This window comes from Pelobates fuscus, chromosome 10 (genome assembly GCF_036172605.1).
Source record: "Pelobates fuscus isolate aPelFus1 chromosome 10, aPelFus1.pri, whole genome shotgun sequence".
Taxonomy (NCBI): Eukaryota; Metazoa; Chordata; class Amphibia; order Anura; family Pelobatidae; genus Pelobates; species Pelobates fuscus.
In genome coordinates this window covers 109,015,305-109,030,053 of record NC_086326.1, presented here as the reverse complement: position 1 = coordinate 109,030,053, position 14,749 = coordinate 109,015,305, and the positions used below count along the sequence as shown (strand labels likewise).

At 43.5% G+C, this 14,749-nt stretch overlaps 1 protein-coding gene across 1 annotated transcript in view; it reads right to left on the bottom strand.

Annotated features, from left to right (window-relative positions):
- SLC43A3 (solute carrier family 43 member 3) overlaps window positions 1-14,749 on the bottom strand; it is a 166,453-nt gene that overhangs the window by 128,380 nt on the left and 23,324 nt on the right. The window contains exon 3 of the mRNA XM_063434833.1: window positions 3,375-3,504. Within this exon, the coding sequence (XP_063290903.1) occupies window positions 3,375-3,504 (130 nt within the window). The remainder of the gene's footprint in view (window positions 1-3,374; window positions 3,505-14,749) is intronic.

The following is a 14,749-nucleotide window of genomic DNA, read 5'->3' as shown; positions in this document are numbered from 1 at the left end:
TATGACGTCATATCCGGCTCCCGCGGCATCAGAAAACAGCCTGCGAGGGAGCCGGTGAGAGAGATCAGAGAGCTCCCTCGCCGCCTCCTAAGCAACTTCAGCCGCACGCCTCCCAGCAGCCCCACTGGACCACCAATGAGAGACCCACGCCAGCACTCCAGGTAGGGAGGCTGGGTGGGACATTTAAATGTAATTTATTAGTAATTACTTTATTAATTACTGTGTGTGTGCATGTGAGTGTGAGTGTCTGTCAGTGTGTGTGTAAGTGTGTCTATGAGTTTGTGTGTGTGTATGTCAGTGTGTATGTGTGTGAGTGAGTGTGTGTGTGTCTGTCAGTGTGTGTGTAAGTGTGTCTATGAGTTTGTGTGTGAGTGTGTGTGTCTGTGAGTTTGTGTGTGTGTGTGTGAGTGAGTGTGTGTGTCTGTCAGTGTGTGTGTAAGTGTGTCTATGAGTTTGTGTGTGAGTGAGTGTGTCTGTCGGTGTGTGTGAGTATGTCAGTGTGTGTGTGCGCATGTGAGTGTGTGTGTGTGTTCGAGTATGTGTCTGTGAGTTTGTGTGCGTGTGTGTGTGTGTGTGAGTATGTATTTTTCTGTATGCCTGTCTGTATGTATGTATGTATCTGTATGATGGTATGCCTCTGTATGTATGTATGTGTCTGTATGCCTGTATGTCTTGTACGTATGTTTCTGTATGTCTCTGTATGAATGTCTGTATATATGTCTCTGTATGCCTTTATGTCTCTGTATGTACGTATGTGTGTGTCTGTATGTCTTTGTATGCATGTTTCTGTATGAATGTGTCTGTATGACGGTATGCCTCTGTATGTATGTATGTGTCTGTATGCCTGTCTATATGAATGTGTCTGTATGACGTTATGTCTCTGTATGCATGCATGTATCTGTATGTATGTATGTATGTATGTATGTGTCTGCATGCCTGTATGTCTCTGTATGTATGTTTCTTTATGCCTGTATGTCTGTATGTATGTGCCTGAATGTCTTTGTATGTATGTTTCTGTATGCCTGTCTGTATGTATGTGTCTGTATGACGGTATGCATGTATGTCTCTGCTTGTATGTCTCTGACTGTATGTGTCTGTATGATTATTGCTGTCTTTGTATGACAGTGTACCTGTATGACTTTGACTGTGTGACTGAAAAATTATGCCTGTGTGCCTGTGGCTTGGGAGGAAAGACACACAGGTGAAGATGCATTTTTTTTTAATGAGGGTTGGGGGCGCCAAAATGCATCTTTGCCTGTGTAACTGATAAGAGGCATTGATGTCCAAAAACCTCCTCAAATGTATACTTTCCGAAGGTCACCTCCAAAGGGTCATTTGAAGCTGGGGGCATGGTTGTGTACTCAACCAAAAAGGAGTCTGATCTGAACTACATAATAAGTGTAGGTGTAGTTAATATGAAATAGGTAAATTATGGTGGTAAATTATGGTAAATTATAACAAACGTATAGCTTAAAGGGATACTCCGGGCACCCAGACCACTTCTGCCCATTGGAGTGGTCTGGGTGCCAACTACCACTACCTTTAACCCTGCAAGTGTAATTATTGCAGTTTTCATAAACTGCAATATTTACATTGCAGGGTTAAGTCCTCTAGACCAGTGCTCCCCAACCTTTTTATCGCCGCGGACCGGTAAACGTTTGATAATTTTTCCGTGGCCCGCTTGTTTTGATTTAATAAGACAAAAAAAACCCAAACAGTCACATATATTAAAAAAAAACACGCAGACACATACATAGTCAGAAAATCACAAACACAGTCACATAAAGACATAGACTCAAAATTGTGTGTATGTGTGTGTGAGCGGTGCAGTGTGTATGTGAGGGTGGCAGTGTGTGTGAGAGTTGCAGTGTGTGTGTGGGGGGCAGTGTTTGTGGGGCAGTGTGTGTTGTGTGTGTATGGGGGAAATGTTTGTGGGGCAGTGTGTGCAGTGTGTGTATGGGGGCAATGTTTGTGGGGCAGTGTGTGTATGGGGGCAGTGTTTGTGGGGCAGTGTGTGTAGTGTGTGTATGGGGCAGTGTGTGTAGTGTGTGTATGGGGTAGTGTGTGTATGGGGTAGTGTGTGTATGGGGCAGTGTGTGTATGGGGTAGTGTGTGTATGGGGCAGTGTGTGTATGGGGCAGTGTGTGTATGGGGCAGTGTGTGTATGGGGCAATGTGTGTAGTGTGTTTATGGGGCAGTGTTTGTGGGGCAGTGTGTGCAGTCTGTGTATGGGGCAGTGTTTGTAGTGTGTGTATGGGGCAATGTGTGTAGTGTGTGTGTGGGGCAGTGTGTGTATGGGGACAGTGTTTGTGGGGCAGTGTGTGTAGTGTGTGTATGGGGCAGTGTTTGTGGGGCAGTGTGTGCATGGGGGCAGTGTTTGTGGGGCAGTGTGTGCATGGGGGCAGTGTTTGTGGGGCAGTGTGTGCATGGGGGCAGTGTTTGTGGGGCAATGTGTGTAGTGTGTGTATGGGGCAGTGTGTAGTGTGTGCATGGGGCAGTGTTTGTAGTGTGTATGGGGCAGTGTTTGTGGGGCAGTGTGTGTAGTGTGTTTATGGGGCAATGTGTGTAGTGTGTGTGTGGGGGCAGTGTGTGTAGTGTGTTTATGGGGCAGTGTGTGTATGGGGGGTAAGGAGGCTTTTTAAAAATTTATTTAATTAAAATTAAGATATTCATGTCCCCCCTCCCTTCTTACCTTTACTGGGAGGAGGGGGGACATTTCTTAGTCCCTGGTGGTCCGGTGGGGATTCCCTGGTGGTCCGGTGGTGGTGAGGTGAACTCTAGCCCAGTTACAGGGCTAGAGTTCACTCTCGCGAGATTTGGAGCGTTGCCGTGGTTACCGCGGCAACGCTCCAAATCTCGCGAGAGGAGGACCCGGAGGAGCTGCAGGTAAGAGCTCCCGGGTCCTCTCTCACTCCCCTGCCGGCTGTCAGCACAGTGCCTGCAGACCGGGGAGGGAGATCTCTGATCTCCCCTCCGGTCCGCAGGCACATTGCAGGGCTGGCACTTGGGCAATGCCAGCCCTGCATTAGCCGGCAGGCTCGCACACCCCACACCCCTGGGCGGCCCGGTACCGTTTGATCCACGGACCGGTACCGGTCCGCGGCCCGGGGGTTGGGGAACACTGCTCTAGACATCCACTAGAGGAGACTTCCGTGTTCATAGAACACGAAAAGTGTTTTAAAACGACGTCTAGTTGTTCAGAGCTGTAGAATATGTTGGTGCTTTATAATAAAAATAATAACTTGGCTAAATTCTAAAAAAAATTAGACTAGTCCATTTGTCCTAAATCGTGCAGCTCCTGTCAAATCATCACAACTTGTCCCTTGATTTCTAAATTTTACACACTTAAATAAACAAGTAAGTTTCACACTTACATGGCTATAAAACGAGTCACAGCAGTTCCAAAGTGGTCAAAGATATATCCACATGGTAATGTAACAAAGTTATTCACAAGACCAGCAACGGTGAATATAAGAGAAAATTGTTCATCCTGTTGGGAGCAACCTGGAAAAAGTTGAAAGTTTCTTTCAGTGATTCATCAAAGCAGATATGATATGATATCTATAACATATCTAACATATAATAATGTTTATCTACTTTAATAAGTAATACAATACAATACAATTCAGGTTAAGGAAAAATTATTGCAAAATGCGTCTTGTCAAAGGATTTTATGTAGTGCATTCTTTTAATCTTAATACATATTTGACTACACTTTTCATTCAGTTTGCCTTTTCAAACCCATCTCTGCTAAAATTTCCGTTATCTATCGTCCCCCTGGTTTCCCTCTCCTCTTCCTTGACCACTTTGCTGCTTGGCTTCCCTACTTCCTCTCCTCTAATATTCTATCCCTAATTCTTGTGGACTTCAACATTACCATTAACCTATCCTTGTCCTCAGTAGCCTCAAAAGTGCTTTCAATGACCCCTTGGGCTATCACAGTGGGCTAAGTCCCCCACCCATGTAGCTGGCAATACTCTTGATCTTATTTTCTCTCATGAATGTACAATCTCTAATCTCTGTAACACTCAATTTCTTCTCTCAGATCACCACCTCTTATCATTTGCTCTCAACAGCCCCCTACCTCATCATCCTCAACCTAACCCCATTCAACTATAAAGAAATCTGAATTATGTTGACCTCCAGCAGCTATCAGCTAATATTGATTCCCACTCCTATCCAACCCTACTTTCTCCTGTCCCTCACTTGCTATCTCATCATTAGTGATGTCGTGAACATAAAATTTTCCGTTCGTAAACGGCGAATGCGAACTTCCGCAAATGTTCGCGAACTGGCGAACCGGGCGAACCGCCATAGACTTTAATAGGCAGGCAAATTTTAAAACCCACAGGGACTCTTTCTGGCCACAATAGTGATGGAAAAGTTGTTTCAAGGGGACTAACACCTGGACTGTGACATGCCGGAGGGGGATCCATGGCAAAACTCCCATGGAAAATTACATAGTTGATGCAGAGTCTAGTTTTAATCCATAAAGGGCATAAATCACCTAACATTCCTAAATTGTTTGGAATAACGTGCTTTAAAACATCAGGTATGATGTTGTATCGATCAGGTAGTGTAAGGGTTACGCCCGCTTCACAGTGACAGACCAAACTCCCCGTTTAACGCACCGCAAACAACCGCAAACAGTCCATTTGCACAACCGCAAACTCCCCATTTACACAAGGTTGGATACCAAGTTAGCCATGTCCCGTTCCTTGTCCTCACTGATGCCATTGAAGGTCTCTTCCTCCACCCAGCCACGTACAACACCAAGGGTCCCCGAAAGGTGACCACAAGCCCCCTGTATTTTTTTTTAAATGTATACTACTGTTACACCAGATATGAGTTGCACTTGTGTGACACTGTGCCCTGGCAGGCCCTGAAACGCAGCCCACGTGTGAAGGAAACTGACTGCTATTATTTCACAGTCAAATTTATAGTTTTTTTTTTTTTAAATGTACACTACTGATACACCAGATATGAGTTGCACTGGTGTGACACTGTGCCCTGGCAGGCCCTGAAACGCACACGTGTGAAGGAAACTGACTGCTATTATATTACAGTCAAAAAAGTTTTGTTTTTTTTAAATGCAAGCTATTGTGACACCAGATATGAGTGGTGGCACTGGGCAAGTGGGCACAGTATACGCTGTGAGACTGACACACACGCTGGCAGGCAGGCAACTGCAATTAGATTACACAGGAAAAAAAAAAAGCAGACTGATGTTCTAGCCCTAAAAAGGGCTTTTTGGGGTGCTGTCCTTACAGCAGAGATCAGATGAGTCCTTCAGGACTGTAGTGGACACTGAATACAGTAGACTAGATATCGATTTCCCTATTAAATCAGCAGTAGCTACACTGTCCCTCCTCTCACTAAGAATGCAGCTTCCGGGGGGGGGTGGGGCCTAGCTGTCATGGAGGAAAGACGCACTTCGTGTGAGCTCCCTCAATATCTCATTTTAAGCAGCTATCAACAAGCGAATTTCCCCCCAGAAGGGGATGACCCAGCAATGTTGCTCCTACCTGACCGACCCGACATGCTTAATAGCGGTCAGCAACTCGACAGAGCCTTACTTACCTCCGCGTGGCAAGTGTGGCCTGGTGCTCATTGGGCGGGAGATGCTCAGGAGCAGCTACTTCCCGGCAGGAGCTCAGTTACCCCTCCACCCCCCCTCAGACCAGTGGGGGTTATCCCGGTCCACCCCTGAGAGGCTGTCTGGAGTAATGGACGCAAAGAGCACAGCCGCCCAGGCTGACATACTCATCTGCGACTCTCCCAATATGGCGGCAGCCGCGTGTCGTCCTGGTACCAGCAAAGCATGGCAGGATATTGAGTCTAAGCTGGACAGACTCTTTAATCAATTTTGGAAGCAAATAACAAGCAGGAAGCCCCAACAAGCTCCACCACAGCCCCAACAAGCTCCACCACAGCTAAGCGAAGCAGTCCCCATTAAAATCCACCAACGCAAAAGGCGTCGAAGACGGGACCGGAGGCACAAACATGTCAAGCACTCGCCTCCACCTTAAGCCACCACAATCCCGCACCGGACATGAAGCACCACCGGGACAGATCCGACCACCTGACAAAACAAGCTTCCACCACCTCAAGCCGCGAACCCGGCACTCAGCCAGAGACTTGTTCCAGGTATCCGGGACTCCCAGGGTCTGCACCTGGCGCCCAGAAGGGATCGGATGAGCACAAGCAGTAAACAGCAGCCTGCCAAGCATGTCCCACTATAGCCGATCCTCCACACCATGCCTTTGATCACATGAACTGCTCTCTGCACATTAACTAATCGTAAAGTAGCAAGCGTTTAAACATGTCATTATTTCACCTCCTAAAGAGTTTATTGTCGTAATTCCTTACATGCCTTTACCTTAACCGTTCATGTATTATGTTATTCACTAGTCTCATCTCATGGGGCGACTCACACTTGATTTATAACTAGTGGTGGAGCTGCTGATATAAATACACAGTTGATAACGTGCAAGCTACACCCTAAACATGACAGCCATCTTTCACAACAATGTACTGCTATATACTCATACCCTCAGTGCAACTAGCCATGATATACACACGTTCAGCCTAGCATGCTCAAATATAACACACTTCTGTCTAAAAAAAAAAAGAATGCAGCTTCCGAATGAATCTAAAATGGATGCTGTCCAGGAGGTGGGAGGGTCTGGGATGGAGGGTCTGCTGCTGATTGGCTGGAATGTGTCTGCTGACTGTGAGGTACAGGGTCATAGTTTACTCAATGATGACGAATAGGGGGCGGACCGAACATCGCATATGTTCGGCATCTGTGGCGAACGCGAACAAGTTATGTTCGCCGGGAACTATTCGCCAGCGAACTATTCGGGACATCTCTAGCCAGGATAGATGCCTCTGGAATGGGAGGTACAGGTTGAGATGGTATGCATACCAGTGTCTCAGGGGCCAAATAAGCATTTCTGGACAAAAGTGTCTGATGGGCCTTGGCAATCTGATCCATACGGTGATCCGGTTCTTAAAATCTTGCCTCATAGGAGGCCATTTGCTGTCCTAAACCTGCAGGGCCCATGGTCCTATCATAATGTCATGATGTGATACCCCAACACGCAGAGTTTAGGATAGCAAGGGACAAGACTAGGATATAACTTATTACCTGGACTTAGAATGGCCAGACTAAACGTCAGACAGAGATAAAGCGTAATCAGAAACGAGACGAGGTCATGGTAACAGAGAGACTTCGAAAACAAGCCAGAGTCAGGTAGATGGTAATCAGTCACACGGGCAAACAAGACAGGAAAGGGTTAAAGATAAATTTAGAGTCAAGAACAAAGCCATGGTCAATACCAAAATAAACAAAATAGATCAAGGAAGGCACTAAAGGGTACTGACACAGAAACCACGATAGGACAAAGTGGATAGGGAAGTGTAAATATCCTTTAACATTTGATTGGCCCACGTCATGCCTATGCCCCCAAAATGTTCGTGTGTGGGGGTGCTGGAATACGTGGGCCAATGGGAGCTTGAATCAACTTTTGGCTCCCACTGCCCCTTAAAGAGCGAGCTCGTGACTCGAACCATGCTCCTAGTGCAAGGCGAGCCACGTGACCGATCACTGTGGTCAGTGCACGCGGCTAAGTCAGAAGAGGAGATCAAGCCGCATGCGGCTCGTGTGGAGGCAGGAGTGGTCCAGCCACGCGCGGCTCAAGCTTAGGAGCCAGGTCGGTCCCAGGATAAGGTAAATACAGCCACAACCACTTATCCCAATCACACACCTTTCCTAATGTCCTATCCCATTAAAAGCATATTACCGCGTATTTAATAAAACAGATAGACCCCTTACTTCATCCAGGTTACCGATCGATGGTTCGATATTCTGAGCCCTCTCTGATTTACTGTACACGACTATTCGATATTCCCACAAATTTTATATAGCATTTTATGTTTGTTTGAGACCACCTTAAAAATATTGGATATTGCTAAAAACCATGATCACTATATACTTTCTCTACAAACCTCTAAAACGAACCAAACTACTCATCCATCCGCTATACCACTTTATCCCACCTTGAACTAGTGCCCAGTTAAAATACTTGACTCTTACTTGCCCACACTCAGTCATGCCACACACATTTCACCACTACTCTCACTGAATCCCTCAGACTACGGCTAAATTCATCTTCTACATCAGAACACTACTTCTAAGATTGGGTTGTATCCATGTGTCGCGTCTTTCATTTAGAATAGGGGCAGCTTCGGTTTCCTTTAACACTGACACTCTAGTGCATACTATCAAAAGATTGGGCAGATGGAAATCGTCAGTCTACAACCGATATATTCCTCATCCCGAGAAAGAAATGAGGAAAGCTTTTAAAAGTTTGGCTTTGCAAATTTGATGCAATAAGTGTGTTTTTCTTTAATACCTTTTCACCCTCTTTGCATGAACCCGATTTACATATATTACTAATATGTTTCTGAACATATATATTATATTATTCACTCACTCTCTGGGTCGGCCTAAGACATCATGCTGCCTAGGTCCAACGATAAATGACTATGGGGGGTAATGTATAATAAACACAGGTTACTGGCTATGGGGGGGTAAGGTATAATAAACACAGGTTACTGGCTATGGGAGGGATAATGTATAATAAACACAGGTTACTGGCTATGGGAGGATAATGTATAATAAACACAGGTTACTGGCTATGGGGGGATAATGTAGAATAAACACAGGTTACTGGCTACGGGGAGGATAATGTACAATAAACACAGGTTACTGACTATGGGGGGATAATGTATAATAAACACAGGTTACTGGTTGTGCGGGGATAATGTATAATAAACACAGGTTACTGGTTGTGGGGGGATAATGTATAACAAACACAGGTTACTGGCTATGGGGGAGATAATGTATAATAAGCACAGGTTACTGGATATGGGGGGATAATGTATAATAAACACAGGTTACTGGCTATGGGAGGATAATGTATAATAAACACAGGTTACTGGCTATGGGGGATAATGTATAATAAACACAGGTTACTGGCTATGGGGGGGATAATGTATAATAAACACAGGTTACTGGCTATGGGGGATAATGCATAATAAACACAGGTTACTGGCTATGGAGGATAATGTGTAATAAACACAAACACAAAAAAAAAAAAGAATGCAGCTTCAGAATCAATCTAAATTGTATGCTGTCTAGGAGGTGGGAGGGTCTGGGAGGCAGGGTTTGCTGCTGATTGGCTGGAATGTGTCTGCTGACTGTGAGGTACAGGGTCAAAGTTTACTCAATGATGACGAATAGGGGGCGGACCGAACATCGCATATGTTCACCGTCTGTGGCGAACGCGAACAAGCTATGTTCGCCGGGAACTATTCGCCAGCGAACCATTCGGGACATCACTACTCATCATATAACACTACCCTCACCTCTGCCCTGGACACTGCAGCCCCACTCCAAACATGCACCTTGAGGAGAACACTCCCCCAACCATGGCACACTAAATCAACATGCTTCCTACAAATTCACGTTGCGTTCATACAGCACAGCCCTTACCTTGCCAAACAGTCATACTTTTCCTCCATCATTAGCTCATGCTCCCACAATTCCAGGCATCTTTTTAATACCTTTAACTCCCTTTTTTGCCCTGCTGTGGCCACCCCCTAAACTAACCTTGCAGCTGATAGCTTTGCATGGTACTTTACCGACAAGATTGAACAGCTAATGAAAGAATTCTCACCACCTTGCCCCTCTCTTTCTCAACCACACCTAGGTCATGCCTTTCCTACCCTTCAGACTTTCTCCCATGCTACTAAACAAGAGGTGGCTGCGCTTCTCCTTTCCTCTCGACCCACCACTTGCCTGCTTGATCCTGTCCCGTCTCACCTTATCAGATCTCTCTCCTCTTGTCTTGTGCCTTCCTTAACAGACATCTTCAACTGCTCTCTCTCTTCTGGTGTTGTCCATGCTGCCTTTAAACATGCTTAAACATGTAGTACCCATCTTGAAAAAAACAACATCTCTTGACCCGTCCTCCCCTTCTGACTTTCGTCCCATATCCCTGCTCCCTTTTTCCTCAAAGCTTCTGGAAAGACTTGTCTTAATCCATCTGACTTGCTTCCTCAATTCCAACTCTCTCCTTGACCCTCTTCAATCTGGCTTCTGCCCCCTCCACTCTACTGAGACGGCTCTGATTAAAGTCGCTAACGACCTAATCTCAGCTAAACCCAAAGGGCACTACTCTATACTAATTCTTCTTGACCTCTCTGCTGCCTTTGACAATGTTGACCATGTTCTCCTTTTCCAAACTCTTCAATCACTCTGTCTCTGTGACACTGTCATCTCTTGGTTTTCCTGCCATCTCTCCCAACTCTCATTCATGGTTTCCTTTTCTAATGATACCTCCTCCCTTCGTCCTGTCTCTGTTGGAGTCCCCCAAAGCTCTGTACTTGGTCCCCTTCTATTTTCTCTTTATACTGCCTTTCATTTGGATTCCAATACCACCTTTACGCTGATGACACTCAGATATACCTCTCCTCCCAGGACCTCTCCCCTGCCTTCCTGCAACGTGTCACTGCTTGCCTTTCTTCCATCTCTGATTGGATGTCCTCCCGCTTTTTGAATCTCAATCTATCTAAGACTGAACTCCTTGTCTTTCCTCCTCCAAATACTGATCCCCCTCTTTCGCTCTCCCTTTAAGTGAGTGGTACCCACATCAGTCCATCCTTGCAAGCGCGCTGTGTCAGGGTATTTATATCGGCAGACATTTTGTGCTATGATAGAAATTAAAATGTATATTGTCAGAGTCACTCTGAACAGAGTAGACTCCATTTTGTTATTTTCAAGCTAACAAAAGACACACAATTTCTATCCTTTCTGTAACGCTAACTACTGAGCTGGGAGCTTAGGAATGTTTGTATATACAAATCAAGTGATAAGAAATGAGAACGGGGAATGGACAGACTGTCTAAATGCTAATGGAATAGAATTAATTCTAAACCCAGACATTTGTGACAGAGAAGATTAAATAATTTAATTTTACTTTCGATATTGTATAAGGTCCCATTGTAATTTAGAGGTCATATTTAGTTATAACTGTCATATTAGAAATTATAGCAGAATTTGCCAGACACATAGTCTGACGAAAGCCCAAAGAAACTCTTTGAACTGACAGAAAACTTACATTATAAATAACCATAAAGATGAACTAAATGACGTCAAAATAGCCACCAGGAAAAGTTAACTCTTTCCTGGATAGGTATGTTTAGTGGGACGAGACTGCCCTCTATCGACCAAATACTTACATTGCTATCTGGAAGGTAACCACACCTCCAGTTTTCTATTGGTCTATCACCTAGTGACGAACAGAGAATTTTCCCTTTAAAAAAAAAAAAAAAAAAAAAAAAAAAGGAAAGGGAAGGGAAGCAAAGGAGTAAGCCAGGGGAGAAGAAAGACAAGGAGTCAGAAAGAAGCAAGTGAGTCAGAGCGAGAAAGAGACCCATGACAAACATTCCTTGACACTTAGCTACCTGAGAACATCTGATGAAACCATCTCTTCAACTGGTAATTATACTGGTTTAATTTAATTAATCAAATTTAATTAAAATTTTCTAATAGCATGATATATGACTGGATAAATCACGGTCAGATTTCGATATTTAGAAATCTTAGTTAACTAAGAAGTATATAGTTATAACCATTCCATTCTGCAGATGGAATTAGAATAATTATGAATTTATGTGATTTATCACGTTAGCATATCGTGATATTTATCCAGGTGTATTGATTTGCTCTAAAATAAGATAAAATATCTGTTTAGGCAAGTTAAAATTCTGCTTATAGAACATGGTAGATTACTCTTATTAGATGGTTCCAGGAAATGACTAATGAGCTGGTTTAAATGTTATTTTATTTAAAATTACATGAGAATAGATCTTAATTACCTAGGAGGTCTAGCCAGCATTGAAAGGGTTATTCTAACTGTTGGCAAAAGTTTTTATGGCCTTATGCTGCAAGCTGTGTGAAAGAAAGTTTCTCTGTGAAGCCCATCATAAATCATTGTCTTGACAATTGGCTGTGTTAACCATTGGAATGTGTATTGCCACTGTATTGCATACCATGTTATACTAAATATTCATTGATTACTGTCACGCATGTTACTTATTATTATTATTTAAATTGTCACAATAAATTGTATCTATTTTTATAACAAATTGTGATTTTATTTATATGGAATACATTTCACTTACACGATAACGATCTTTGGGATCTGAGAATTGAAATAGTGGGCAATTCTCAACTGTTTACTATTATTATCCCATAAATATCCCCACAGCTGTCTTGGTGTTGTTCTTGATTTTGGCCTCACATTTGAGCCTCACATCCAGTATGTCAGAGTAACCTCTACCTCACATACCGGTTCCTTTCTCTCTCCTAGAGGGCAGCACTCTATTCTCTCCTCCAGCTCTGCTTCACTCCACCTTGTTTGATTGCTACCTCCTGTCCTGTTGGGTTTTACGTCCCACCTCCTATAGACTGTAAGCTCGTTTGAGCAGGGCCTTCTTCAACCTAATGTTCCTGCAAGTTTTTGTAATTGTCTCATTTATTGTTAAATCTCCCCCCTTTGATAACATTGTAAAGCACTACGGAATATGCTGGCACTATATAAATACCAGTAATAATAATAATAATAATAATAATAATAATAATAACCTAAAAGCCAGGGTTACATTGGGCTCTGTAGAAATTGAGCGTTTTACTATTTATCACCCAAACAGAAATTTAATAGATATTCTACTATTGGTCCCCCTTTTGTGTCCTATGTTCCGTTGGGATCTGGGAGAAACTTTAATAAGATAGTGCTGCCATAAAAGCACAGTTGAGCAGTGGATTGAGCAAACCATACAAGCTCTTTTCAATGTAAGTGGTTTTGCACATATTTATATTGCCACTTTTGTATTACCATATGCACTATTGGCATTTTTTTTTATTTTGTGTCCTTTATGTACTTATTGTGAATCATCAACTTACCCACAAATTGCCAAGGGTAAGAAAATTATTATTTTATAGTGCTCCACTATACCCTTAAGGTGTTTTTCCACTTGTAAGACCTTCTGGCTGGAATACTGTGGCAAACCTAGCCACTTAAGACTATTGTGATGTATAAAGATTGCCCTGGAGAGACTGCAGATATATGGCTTATTTTTTTTTTTTTTTTTTTAAATTTTTATTATTCAATTTTGCACTTTACAATAAGTGAACAAATGAGTCAATACATTTCAGAACAAGTTCCATGTTACAGTATTCTGGGGTGAAATAACAGTTATATATAGCTGTATAATTAAAGAATGTCGAACCTTTTAAACACCACTATTACAATATTGATAACGATAAGTATACATTCAGTGAGGTACCAATAGCGTTACTCTAAGGGTTGACTTCAGCCCGGAAGGAGCTTCGTCGAACTCGCCCATAGTTATCATTGTGGACTAGGTATCGTGGAGAGGGGATAGTGCTGAGTCTTTGATATATTTATCCCAGGGTGCCCAGGTGTACGTAAATACATCATACGTGACCGCTATAGAATGTGAGAGTTCCACCATCTGCCTGATGGAGTCTACCTTGGTGATCCATTCTCTAATGGATGGAGGTGTGGTTTGCTTCCATTTGAGAGGAATTAGGGCATTAGCTGCTGTAAGCAGGTGGTGGAGCAGAAGGCGTGTAGATTTTGGTAGAGGGGTGGGATATAGCATGAAAAGGAGGACCTCGGGAGATTGCGGAACCGCATACTTCGTTATAAGTGTCATTATGGTGGTTAGTTTACTCCAGTATGTTTGAATTATGGGGCAGAACCACCAAATATGGCCCGGAGTCCCTACATCCATTTTGCATCTCCAACAGAGGTTGGATGTGTTCGGGAAGAAATTGCGTAATCTGGTTGGAGTAAAATGCCATCTAGAAATGCGCTTAGAATTGCTCTCTTGGGCAATGGTGTTAGTAGTGGACTTAAAGGTGTTTTTAAATATCGTTTCCCATTCGTCAGATGTTAATGTAATCTTTAGGTCTTTTTCCCAGGACTTTGTGAAATCTGGGAGTTGGGCATGTAGGTTCATCTGAAGTATTTTATAGAACACGGTGATGTGTTTCTTTTTCATTGTCCCTAAGAGGGCCCTGTGCTCGAATGTGGACAGTGGTCTGTTACCTTGTGAGAGCGACTGGTGCGCTTGTATGAAATGCGAGAGTTGTGCATAATTGTAGCATTGCATAGGTGTGTGCGTGGGCGTTTGGATTAGATTTGATAGTGGGACTATTCCCTCCCTATTGATTACATCTTTTAGACGTAGTTGTTCTTGTTGGTTCCCAAAGTTTCGGTAGGCGTGTTGTGAAAGGCCCGGTTTAAAATATGGGTTATTAGTTATCGGGTATAGTGGGGAGGGGTAGGGGGCAATGTTTTCAAGTTTTTTGATAGTGTTCCAATATCTCAGAGTAGGGATTACTGTTGGGTGGTCTGAGTGGTTTTGTCTAATCAATGTCAGGCCCGTTTCATGCCAGGGTATTGTGCTGATGTGAACTTTTAGGCTTGTCGCTTCTATTTGTACCCATTGTTTCTGGTTATAGGCATTAGTCCAATCATAAATTCTGGAGAGGACCACCGCCTTGTGGTATGTCTCTATGTCTGGTACTCCTAGGCCTCCGTGGGACTTATGTCTCGTCAGTTGTGTATATTGGGTTCTTGGGCGTTTACCG